Source organism: Macrobrachium rosenbergii, chromosome 5 (assembly GCF_040412425.1).
Source record: "Macrobrachium rosenbergii isolate ZJJX-2024 chromosome 5, ASM4041242v1, whole genome shotgun sequence".
In the NCBI taxonomy this organism is placed as follows: Eukaryota; Metazoa; Arthropoda; class Malacostraca; order Decapoda; family Palaemonidae; genus Macrobrachium; species Macrobrachium rosenbergii.
The window spans coordinates 6,045,488-6,058,166 of NC_089745.1; the positions used below are offsets into that span (position 1 = coordinate 6,045,488).

Sequence of the window (12,679 nt, forward strand, 5' to 3'; positions counted from 1 at the left end):
GCTGCTTCTGAGTTCGACAGTCCACTGGAATAATACGTAACGATTAACTTTAGTCTCCCCTTCCCCTCCTCCCCTCCCCTTATCCCACCCCCTACTCAGTCTAACCCCCACCTTCCCAAATATCCACCCTCCAGAAAAAAACTCAAAATCTGTTGCTCTTTCTTTGGCTATCAATGATATTCAAGGGTTCTATAGAAGAATGTGTTACCGAGACTTATCCCATAAAAATGTATTTGTATTTAATGATTATTAAGAGATTTCAGAGCTGTTTTTGTAAGACTTTTTTCATAGGTTATAGTCAAGTCTTCTGCCACCAAACCTATTCGTTTTAGATTCAGTGAGCTTGATTTTGAGGCTATTTAATCAAGACTTACTTTTGGAAACGCGTAACTGACTTTTATTCCTGAAAACGTATTTTTAAGACTGATTTAGTGAATTTGTTTAAAGCTTAGTAGCATCAATGGCTTGTTTGTGCGACCATCATTATCTGTACACTAAACAGCACCTGGAAATGTAGCGTATATTTTATTTAAAAGCAGTGTCGTCTGATATATATATATATATGTGTGTGTGTGTGTGTGTGTGTGTGTGTGTGTGGGTGTGTGTGCGTGTGTGTGTACTTAAGGGACAAAGTTGACTTCCGTGCAAAATGATCTGTGTCGTATCGTTTCATATCTGCTGCAGAATTTTAGCGTTTTACGTTCAATGAAATATGAGTTTCATAACAATCTAATATTAACTTTATTCTTCGTGTATTTTTATCTTTTCCTCCACTATGAGCTTTGGTGGTGAGTATTGGATAAGTAAATTAATGAAAAGGTAGGAACGATATTCTTGGATACTGTGGTAGCCTACTATTACTACTGATGTGTCAGACGTGAAGGAGAACACTTAGTTGAAATTACGGCAGTGTAATTGCTACCAGTATGCGTACAGGAAGCTTCGTTCTCTTATCAGGGTAAGATTAAATCCTACGACAAAAATAGTTTAAAGGGATAATAACAAAGTTTCCTGAAATCTTGGCTCATTCCGGAAACTGAGATTATCCACCGAGAGATATGTTGTCACCCCGGCGGTCTCTCTCTCATCGGTATCGCGCAAGAGATAATGAACGATTTTTCACCAAATTTCAAAGAAATCTAGGGCTTCGTAATCTAACCATGACTCATAAGATAAACCAAGCAAATATGTATAGCTTTATGTTTACAAAGAACCGGTTAGTTTCCTAAAATCTCATTAGTGAAACATTTTACATTCCTGAGTAAAGAACTGCATTAGGCCTGTCAGCGTTAGAAAGCACTTTTATTGTAGTTTTTTTTAAAGATTACACATCTTTTACCCGTGGAAATTTTTATCTTTTTCATTCTCTGAACGTTTTTCTTGTGTATTTGTTTATATATATGATAATAAATATGTCTGTGTATCAGCGTAGGTGTAGGCCTACCTTTTCAAATAAAAGACAAGAGCAGGTGGTATTCTCAGTAGCGTAACTGTTAAAAGTTAAAATGTTGATATATCCTAATGAATGAATAATGACTTTTCGAATCATTTACGGAAAATCTATTCGTTTTCCCGTCATAATTGACCACTCAGTTCTGCAACGCCAATCGAGCTAATATTGTAGCATCCACGCTATGCCTACAAACACATCATGAAGTAACAACATCTGCTTCATTTTTCCACTCCCCGTGTTCCTGGGAAATGTAGGAAGTGAACTAGGAATGGGAACGGAGATTCCCTCAAGGAAAACAGGGGCCACGCGAATCGCAACACTCGACTGGAATGTTCCCATTGTCATGTGGTCGGGACGGCTGCGTTTGGAATGCCTGGAGCAGGTGTCCAGTTTGCTAACGTCAGCAGAATCAAAGGCTCCGTTCTCATGGAATTTTGATGAGGGCAGTGCATAGCACCACTGTACAGATTGCCATTTATTGTACACAGGCACACACACACACACACACACACACACACACACACACACACACACACACACACACACACATATATATATATATATATATATATATATATATATATATATATATATATATATATATATATATATAAGTTAGTAACATGCAATGCATGATTTTTTGTGTACTTGTAGTGTAAGGTATATGCATACTTTTAATGCTTTAGTATACCCTTTTCCCTCTTAGATGGCTCCATAGCTCTAGTAAAATCTAGAAGCCCTTCTGTTATGCCTAACTTTCCGATTCGCTGCGTAGGTCAACCTGGACAGAATAAATATCTTAGGAAACTACATAAAATCAGTGCATGAAAATAGATATCCGAAATTAAATCTTAGATCATGCGCAACCGACTTTTATGACAGTTTGTTAGTGATAGTTAACGATATTAAAAATGCTGAGATAAGGTCTTATCATATCTTAAGACTTGTTCAGCATTTTTTGTCATGTCACTGTAGGAACTGAGTTTGCCGTCACATTATACTGTCTTTATTTATGTAATTATTTATTATTTGCAAAACATACTAATAACGAGAGAGAGAGAGAGAGAGAGAGAGAGAGAGAGAGAGAGAGAGAGAGAGAGAGAGAGAGAGATTGGTGTATGCAACTGACGTCTTAACTCAATGGTCGCTGAGGCAGAGATTAAACTGCCAAGAATTTAAGGAATTAAGGTTAAATAACATGCAGGCGTGTGCAATACTGCTTAGTCATATCCATATTTATTAGGACCTAATGGTATAAAATTCATCCTTTTTAATTAAAACTAATATGTTTAGTTTTAAAGTAACCATTATATTGTTAAATTGGTTACTTTTCTTTCCCAGGATATAACAGTTGTTATTTAAATGAAGAATGGTTTTTAATGCATTACAAATACACGAGACGTAATGAGTTCACTTCGAGAATATTATAGTATATGGTGAAACATGGAAAGAAAACGTGGAGTGGTAGTCATTAATAAAGAAAATGTTGCTAATTTATCTTGTTATTAAATTTCTCCCGTCTTTTATGGCACTACAATTGATGGAATTAAAATAATCAGCGTAAATGATGAGGGGAAACAGTTGCTAATTACTTTTACCCGGTTTAGGAAGGGAAAGGTGGGTACGTTCGGAATGAATGAATGAAGGTATCATCCGTCCCACCTTTTGATCTGAATCTCTTGAACCCTACCCACTTGTTCCAATAATGTTCTGTTATTTCTCCGTATGATGTTTCATAATATATGTTATGTTTATATCGCGAATTTATATTTTCGTGACATTTTTAATATTATGAGCTCGAAAATCCGTTAAAAGATATAATAATATCTCTTGAACCCTACCCACTTGTTCCAACAATGTCCAGTTATTTCTCCGCGTGATATTTCACGATACGTTTTATTTTCCCGTCGCGAATTTATATTATAATAACATTTTCAACACGAAGAGCGTGAAACCCCGCTGTAAAAATTAATAAAGACGATTTTCATATCTTTTTAGAACACTTAACGCGACAGTATCCGAGTGAATGTGAATGAAAACAACCAACAACAACTTTTGTCAGGACTCGGGACCCAAACACCAGTTTCCTACCCAATGTCTCGAGGATAATTTCATGAAAATGAATGAATAGGATGCGGCGGCGACTCCCACGATGTCTCGAGTAGGGGGAGGGGCTAGAACGAAGCCCAGGACTTCGCAGGATGTGTGTGCAGACTGTGGGGCGCCAGGTAATGCAATGCTCTCAGCTGACAGACATTACTGATTTTCCCCCCCGTTTCTCGCTGTGCTGTGAAAAGTCCGTGACCTGCGGTGGCCTTATGCCAGTGTTTCATGCTATACTCTGCCCTGGTAGTCGATGTGAGGTCGTAGGGAGAGAGGGAGATTCGGGGGTTGAAATTGTACCATAGGATGTACCGTTTTAGGCCAAGGCGATTATGTTTAGGGTACGCCTTTATAGCCTGTAATATTTACGTAGGGTATGTAGAGCCGAATTAACGCACCTTATGTTAAGATTCTGCCCGTCGGGTAGACGTACCCTTACGGTCGAAATGTACCCAACTGGGCCTGTGAATAGAGAATAGGCTAGGCTACATCACATAGGCCTGGGCCTAACGTTACACACCTAGGATGAAGGATAATCCTATAGTAGACTAAGCTACTTTAATATTTCACCAGACACATGAACCATATTTTTTCATAATTTTACTTTAATACCAAATTCAATATTGGAGTTTCTATGCTGTGCTCTTAACCCTCCTTGATATTATTAATACAGAAATCATACTGAAATACATTGCAAATTTATTGTTGCCAAGATATTTACTAACTTTTATGTTCCTAACATTCATTCCCATGGGGCTAGTACTAAACATGGCACTCATGAGATTGGTTGTGGCATTAAATTAAAAATTAACTCATGGTATAATACAGAGTCATGACTTCTTTTTTTGAGGGGGAGGTTTCAGGGACCTACTTCAGGAATGCCTATACTAGGCCTGCAGTACCCATGACCTAGTTCCTCGCTGGACTGGTCGATATCGTTCTCGGCTAGCACACTGCAGGGCCGACGTTCGAATCTCCGGCCAGCCAATGAAGAGTTGGAGGAATTTATTTCTGGTGATAGAAATTCATTTCTCGCTATAATGTGGTTCGGATCCCACAATAAACTGTAGGTCCCGTTATTAGGTAACCAAATGGTTCTTAGCCACGCAAAATAAGTCTAATCCTTCGGGCCAGCCCTAGGAGAGCTGTTAATCAGCTCAGTGGTCTGGTTAAACTAAGGTATACTTACTTAGTACCCATGACCCTTTACTCTGCATTCATTCCTTAACCTATTTTTCCACCACTTATATTGTATGATATCTGGCTTTTGTATTTCCAAAGCCCTTACTATTGCCTATAACAGTTAGGGTGAAAATTCACCGATGACATATCCACATCACGATTTACCACTTCTCAGTTGATAGGCCCATCAGTTTGTTGAAATGACTTAAAGTAGAAATTTTTGAGAATACCATTCATGGGATTGAAACAATTCGTAAAACTACCTGTAGGGTACTACCATAATAACAAGAGCATATGCGTGAAGTCTTAGTAAGATAGGCTAAGTGGTGAAGGTAATTTTGAATCATACATGGCATCCCACTGAACAGGTTAGTTAGCTGAACTGTCTGTGAGCAGCTCTTAGCTAGTGCTCAGTTAATCATGTAATGAACTTGTATTGCACTCCTACATGGTGTTTGTCACTATTCCTTAATATTTTAGTTTGGTTCAACTTAAAAATATGTTTTGCTAATGTGCCTGTGGAAGTTTGAGCCTGGAGTCGGGTGGATAGAGGCTATGGGTTAACTACGATTTTTGGTGGGTGACCATAATTAAGTGAACCGCAACAACATGAATAGTCTAAAACTCACAAAATCCAAGATCAGTAGGTTGAAAAACACATGGTTCATGTCTATGATCAGTATCAGTATTTTCAGGAGACCCAATTCATATGCACAAAGCACTTAAGCTATGTCAGGCACCCCGTCAAGCACAGTGTAGGCTACAGTCTTAACAAAATCAGAAAATAACTCCTCACTCATAAACACTGTGGATGGCTACATTTTCACAATTACTCACCTACTATGCCATCTGTGATGTCCAGAAATATAATATTTAGTTTGTGTAGCTTATGCCAACGCTGTATTGTCATTTACCTTTGGGATATGGATGCTGTAGTGTAGATGGAATTGGCTTACATTTTTCTTTACAGTGGTCTGATGAGAAAACCAATCCTAATATATGTGTAGTGATATGCATTTTTTATTGCACTTGGATCTCAAAAACAGTGGAAACATTTTTTTCTAATAGATTTTGTGTTTTTTGTTTTTTTGTTGAATTTGCCTCTGACTGGAATACACATACAGTAACAGTAAAGGTAGTTTTACCTTCTGACTTGGTGTTTTGGCCGACTGAAAAACTTCGGTTTCAGTAACCTTACCTTTCTAACGCAGCCTAACGTAGGGTGTCAGCTATTATGACTTGAATTGGCTTTAGTTTCATTCTCCCCTTGGAGTCCCCACTAATCTAACCTGACCCTAAAGCTATGGTGTTCCACTGGGATTCCCAATAGTTGTTGGAAATATGAGTATGTTGTATTAAATTCATCAGACTTGGATGAAACACTGTATATACATTGCTTCTTAGCTTTGATCAGAATAATAGATTATTGGAGATGAATCTTACCTACGGCTAAAGATAGTGTATATGTCTGCACCAGTAGGCAAGGTGATTTAAGCTATCTTTAATTGTAGGTAAGTAAGTATTCAAATAATAAATTCTAGTATGAAAATTTATATTTTGCACAGTTTTTCACATGCCCCAAATGACAGCACATAGACTGCATAGTGTAATTGGAGAGAAACCTCCAGAAGCCTAATGATGTAAGGATGCTATGGCTCATTTGCTGTTAATGTGACAAAGATAGGAATGATTGAGTTACATAGTAAGACTTGAATGTTCTAGAAGATATGATTTCACCATGGGTCCTGTACAGTGTGCATCAAAAGTAGTGTGAAGTAAGGATTTTTTTTTTTTTTTTTTTTTATCTAAAAAACCATCCCTGTATTTTAGTTATTAATCAGCAAAGATTTGGGTTCAGAAGAAAAATATCTTAATTGAAATACTGATTAAATTGTGCTACATTGTTTTACAAGAATTCATTGTTGTAGTAAAGCTGTTCCTTGGCCCAAGGACATTCTCTGAACTTGCCTAGGTTTGTAGAACTGCAGCATAAGCTCAAAGTCTTTATTTACAATCAGAGATTAAGTAAGCTAACATAGGCTCCTATAATTTCTTGGTTTTCTCTTACTATTATTCATTTTATGACCAGGAATTTGGGTCAGGCTCATGGAAGATGTAACCTATTGGCTAGCAATTCAGGTTAACTAAAGTTTTCCATTACCAGCATCCAAAGGCTTCCATTTCTAGCTGTCAGTACACTAGCAGTTTGGTAAAGCAAATCTTATTGTTTGACTTGTTGTAGCTTATTACAAATTTGTTTGTTGGAATCCCAATCAACTGAGTCAGAAGTGTGCCCCAAGTGTCCTATCCAGTTCACATGTTATATACATGCACTGAATACTTGTTTAAAACTAGTGATCCCTTACTATAAAAACCAGTGGTGTTCAGAGATTGTAGTGAAGATGATACACTATCTTCACTAAGCATTTGCTACTGATACCTTGTCTGCAGTTTCATCAGTATTCCACTTCAGTTCACCTTTTCATCTGTGACCGAAAAAGGCTATTTGAAATAAATGACTTTTTCAGTTATAGGGAACATTAAAAATTTGTCTTTTATGTTATTGTGCAATGCCATCTCAAGTGTGCGATTTATGATATCTTCTGTTTTCAGGCAAGAAATGTTTAGATGTTTTTATTTTCTTGAATCCTTTCTCATTACAGACGCTGGCTGGGCATCTATAAATAGAGGCATTTTAATCTGTGATGAATGTTGTAGTGTCCATAGATCCCTTGGGAGACATATATCTCAAATTAAATCCCTCAAGAAAGGAACATGGAATCCAATACAGCTTGCAGTAAGTTACAGTTCTGTATTTTGTATTGTTGCTGTTTAGGGCCACAGTGTCCATTCATGTTGAATATATTATATTAATGTTCTTAGACTTCTTAGTTCTTCAGAAATATTTCTTTTTCAGGGTTTTTCACGATCTTGAAATACACCGCCAAGTCTTAGTTATTATGTTTTGGATACTGAAAGTTTTGTTAGAATAGAATAGCTAAAATATCCAGTGATAGCATGAGCATGTTTCAGTTTACAGTATTTGTAGGTAAGTGTGGGAGAAGGAAGTAGTAGGTACCCAAGCAAGAAGCAAAAAATGCTACATTATTATAGAACATCATCTGTCAACCAAGTATGAAACTCGTGTGTAAAGTAAGCAAGGAAGTCATATGTGTGTGTGTGTGTGTGTGTGTGTAGGACTGTGTGTTGTTTTCACTTCTGTATTGAACATTACTTTTTTCTTGATATACATTATATATACTATATAAAAGGAGTGAAATGTGCTAATTATGGTATATCATTATTGCCTTTTTGGAATATTTCTGAATGATAAGAAGGAAAAGTTTCATTTTAGAAGTAAATGTAAACTGTTTTAAAGTACTGACTGACCCAACATGTAATCATTTAGTGAATTTGCTTAATAATTATTTTGTGTTGACTAGATGGTGCATACTCTCAGCAGCAGTGGGGCCAATCATATATGGGAACATACATTATTAGATCCAAGTGTGGCAAGAACTGGAAGACGCAAACCACAACCCAAAGATCCAGTTCAGTAAGTACAGTATCTTTCTTTCATAGTGACTTGTTTTTGATTTAACGTTGCTCCATGGAACTGCAGTGAATATTTTACTAGGTATTCAGCAAGAGTACTCAAAGTCTTAAACTGTCCAGTATATAGTTATGTATTACATTGGAAAACTCATGATTTTTGTATTAAATTCATGTGGTTTATCCAGTTTTTTTTTTTTTTTTTTTTTTTTTTTTTCAGTTCTAATTATTTTACCTACTGTAGCTCCTGTCTGTACTGTGATGACATTTTTAAAACTTTTTTGGACAGCTTAGGTCTTTGTAAAGTTCCATGAATTTTGTGGGTAGAAAGGTAGTATTCTGTAGAATACAGTATTAGCTGCAGAGAATTGGTGGAAGGTTTGGGTGAAGGTAATGAAGAATTTAGATGCACAGTATATTACTTCAAATCCTTGTTGAGGGTATGTTTTACAAGGAACCAATATTTTGAATGCGGATTCATAATAATGTATTTTTCCCTGCAGCCCAACCAAAGCTGATTTCATAAGGGCCAAGCACCAGATGCTCTCCTTTGTTTACCGACCTCAGAGAGAGGACTCCAATGGGAGTGATGTTGATTTATCTCGTCAGCTTCATTCCAGTGTAAGAACTGCCAACTTAGAAACTTCGCTCAGATTACTCTCCCAAGGAGCTGATCCAAATTTTTACCACAAGGTATGAAGTTGGAGTTTTTATAGGTACTATATCTTTATTATTTGAATTTAAGATTTTTGTTTGGGATATAGATATAAATTTTTTTTACCATATTTTTAGTGCAATAAGCCTAGATTTTTATTTTAAGACTCTGGGTTTTGAGACCTTATTGTATTTTGGTATGCATTATAGAAGGAATTATTCTTCAGAAGGTTGATCAGTGCTTGTTTCCAGGCTCTGCATCTGTCAAACATCCTTTATTAGTCTTGAGTGATAATTTTTTATAAATATTTGTTTATAAGATTTGTAGATGATGCTTTCTTATATACAATTATTTATATCTTCAACAAGATAGGTAAATGGAATGAAATTTGGAAATTGGATACTTTTTTGCTGAAATTGCTTACAGGGATGATGATAAGTTATAACTATTAACTATTTACAGTCACAGTGGGTTTGGTGTTCTGAAGTGACACTGATGTTTTGCTCCCTTATTCTGTTATAATATACAGTAGTTATGATTGTTGCACCTATGATGAAAATTGACTTTTTATTAAAAAGCAAATTATTTCCAGGAAAAGGGTTGTTACCCCTTGCATGTGGCAGGACGAGCTGGCCAGGCATCCCAGGCCGAGTTGTTGATAGTTTATGGGGCTGACCCCGGTGCCCTTGATGCCAAAAACAACACTCCTGCTCATTATGCAAGGTAATTGGTCTTTTATGAGAGTCCTTCCTCCCCCTTTGAGAGTTGGCCCGTTGCTTCTTTTCAGGTCAGAACTCAGTTTCTCTGTGATCAAGCTGCTTTTATTATTTATTTACATTCCTGTAACATTTTTGGGGGAGTTATTTGATTCATGTCTAAGAAGAGCATGTGATTTTCCTATTCTAGTACCTTTCACATAAGTATGTAATATATTTTCTATTATTGAAGTAATGACATCTTTCTTTGATGATAATATTCTTATAATTTGAGGTAACAGCCATTTTTTGTTGCATTATCAAGAAAACTGTAAATTGTTTATGTGACTGATCATAACATGAGCACCACAGAATCACACTTTTACATTTTTTACCCTGTGCAAAATGCTTATTTTCATAAGCGTGTTGATGGTGAAGCATTTGTTCTTGAGAATGAACACCTGTTCCTTTGCTAAATAAAAAGAAGAGAAATTAAAACTTCAAAATAAATGTAGAATTAAAATCATAAATAAAGGAAAAATTATAATCAAGACTGAAAAATGTATAAAATTTAGACAACTACTCTTATTTGCTTTCTTACAAATGTATATAGTATGCAATGGCAGTTAACATTCTTGGTATGTTTAAAATTTATGGAAAGGTACAAAAATATTCAGTAACATCGAAATATCCATTTTCTCTAACCTGAGTATGTTATTCAATCTCAGACATAGTGGAAACAAATAGTACATTGGTAAATAGTTACTGTTTGTAAGTAAGGTGCAAATATGGAGGTAGTTTACCTGGCTGCTCCTGGTTTAGGTTTATCTTGTTCTTGGTCATTTACAATTGTTTTGGGCAATGCTTGTGAGAGTCAAGATAGCTTTTTTTTTTTTATGGACATTTTATAGCTTGTTTATAATGGTGAAAGTTTATATGGTGCTACCATTCAGAGGACTTTAACTAGTGATATGAGAAATCACTGAACCTTCTCTTTCTTTTTCAGTGAATCAAACCACTCCTGTCTCGCAGAACATCTGCTGGAAAGTCAGTACGAGTTGACAGATAGATTAGCATTTTATCTATGTGGCCGTAAACCAGATCACACGATGGGGCAGCACTGGATCATTCCTGAAATGGCTAACTCATTGGACATGTCTGATTTAGCCAAAGAAGCAAGATCCAAATTACAGAATTTACCCAATAACCTGTTTGAAGAGTTAGCATGTGATGTTTATGATGAGGTATGCTTTTATGGTTGTATTTTTAGTGTTAACTTTGAGGTTTTTTATATAGCTACATGAAATTTTCCTTGATTTGTTAACATAGGCATTCAGTATACAGTATGCTGCAGTTAATAGGGATCTCATTATAGCAGACTGTATTTGTGACCTGTTCCCGATAAAATGAGGGATTGTTTTTTTCTGATTGCTTGTTTATTATTGTCTGTTTAATATGATTTGTTGTCGAGGATATGTGCAAGTTATTTATAGTTATAAATATTAATTTTGTTCTTTCTTTCATGAACAGTTGCTTTGTAAGTTCATGGCCTTGTTCCATGAAGTCAGATCATCTCTTATAACTTGTTTTCATACATAAATTAATTTTACACATAAATCAATAAGGCTCTTCAAAGTTGAAGTTCCATTTATTATTTGCCTTTCATTTGTATGGCTTGGATACATTTGGAAGATATCTCTTGATGAAGAAAATGTGTATACTGTATCTATACATCTGCTTGAAATTGTGAACTGAAACTTGTTGTGTTTGAGGACAAGAGAAGACACCTCTGAACTACAATATAACTTGGTCATGAACAGTTCCCATGTGCAATTTAACTTCAACTTTGTATTCCACGGAAAAGAAAGCAATTATTATTTTATTATTACTGCAGAAAGAAAATTTATACCTTCTGGGAATCTATTCCACGGAAAAGAAAGCAATTATTATTTTATTATTACAGCAGAAAGAAAATTTATACCTTCTGGGAATCCAGTGAAAACATTTCAATATATGAATGCATTGAGCTGGTTGATTGATCAAATGGTAATAACAATAGCTATACATACAATGCATGTCTCCTTTGTGTGCAGGTTGATCGTCGGGAGACAGATTCTACGTGGTTATCTCTACAAAACCAGAGTGCTTTGGTTAGTGATAGGTGTACTGTACCCTTTCTCCCTGTTAATCCTGAGTACTCATCCACAAGGAACCAAGGAAGACAAAAGCTCGCCAGGTGTGTATTCATTCCTTGCATACAGTTTGTTTATTCATTCTTTACATACAGTTGAGTTTATATTCTTGTGTTTAGATAAGATTTGTATTACTGTACATATTTTTTGTGGAATCCAGATTTTTCACCGTGAATCTGTTCAAGAAACAATGCAGGATGTTTGTGTGAAATATTCTTCTTCATTGGAAGGAAGTTGTTCAGTATTAGGATGTTTTTAAAAACCAGTGCAATACATTTGTTAAGACATTTTTGATTCATGTAAATTTGTACTCAGTTTATAGTATTTAAGTTTGTAGTTTAAACACTGAATTGCTTTCCTGGCCCCAGTGCTGGGCCAAATTTTAAATATTTATTAACCCAATAAGTAGTTCAGTAATATGGCCACGGTTAACTAAAAGGTAAGTGAAATGTAATTTTAGATTTGCAAACAGTTGTATATTTTTCCTTTTTGAGCAGTCATAGTTACCAGTGGGCTGGGAGACCATGTGTTTTCACAACTATTGTCAGTATATTTCAAAAATCTGATTTTGCAAAGGGGGTGTTGCCATTCTGTTTTCAGTGAGGTGTCACAAGTAACCTAAATAAGATTTTCTTTTGCATAAGTAAATCAGATGGAGCTTGGGTTTTGAACCCATTTGAATTCTGTTAAGTTTTAATATGGCAAAGCTTAGCACTAAATGTACAGTACTGTAGATAGATGGTAGTTTGCCTAATGTCCCGTGGATGTTGCCTCCTGTTATTAGGACTGGGTTGTCAACACTTTGAAATCAAGATTGCAATAAAACTGTGACAATTCAGGATATCTT

General features: G+C 35.8%; 1 protein-coding gene across 2 annotated transcripts in view; it reads left to right on the forward strand.

Moving 5' to 3' along the window:
- The first annotated feature begins 3,315 nt into the window (after window positions 1-3,315).
- Git (ARF GTPase-activating protein GIT1) overlaps window positions 3,316-12,679 on the forward strand; it is a 45,324-nt gene continuing 35,960 nt past the window's right edge. The window contains exons 1-7 of one of the 2 annotated variants that reach the window (XM_067103418.1): window positions 3,316-3,681; window positions 7,402-7,535; window positions 8,182-8,294; window positions 8,794-8,983; window positions 9,538-9,668; window positions 10,647-10,884; window positions 11,734-11,876. In XM_067103418.1, the coding sequence (XP_066959519.1) occupies window positions 3,606-3,681; window positions 7,402-7,535; window positions 8,182-8,294; window positions 8,794-8,983; window positions 9,538-9,668; window positions 10,647-10,884; window positions 11,734-11,876 (1,025 nt within the window). In that variant the 5' untranslated portion in view covers window positions 3,316-3,605. The remainder of the gene's footprint in view (window positions 3,682-7,401; window positions 7,536-8,181; window positions 8,295-8,793; window positions 8,984-9,537; window positions 9,669-10,646; window positions 10,885-11,733; window positions 11,877-12,679) is intronic. The other variant, XM_067103417.1, reaches the window with a different exon arrangement.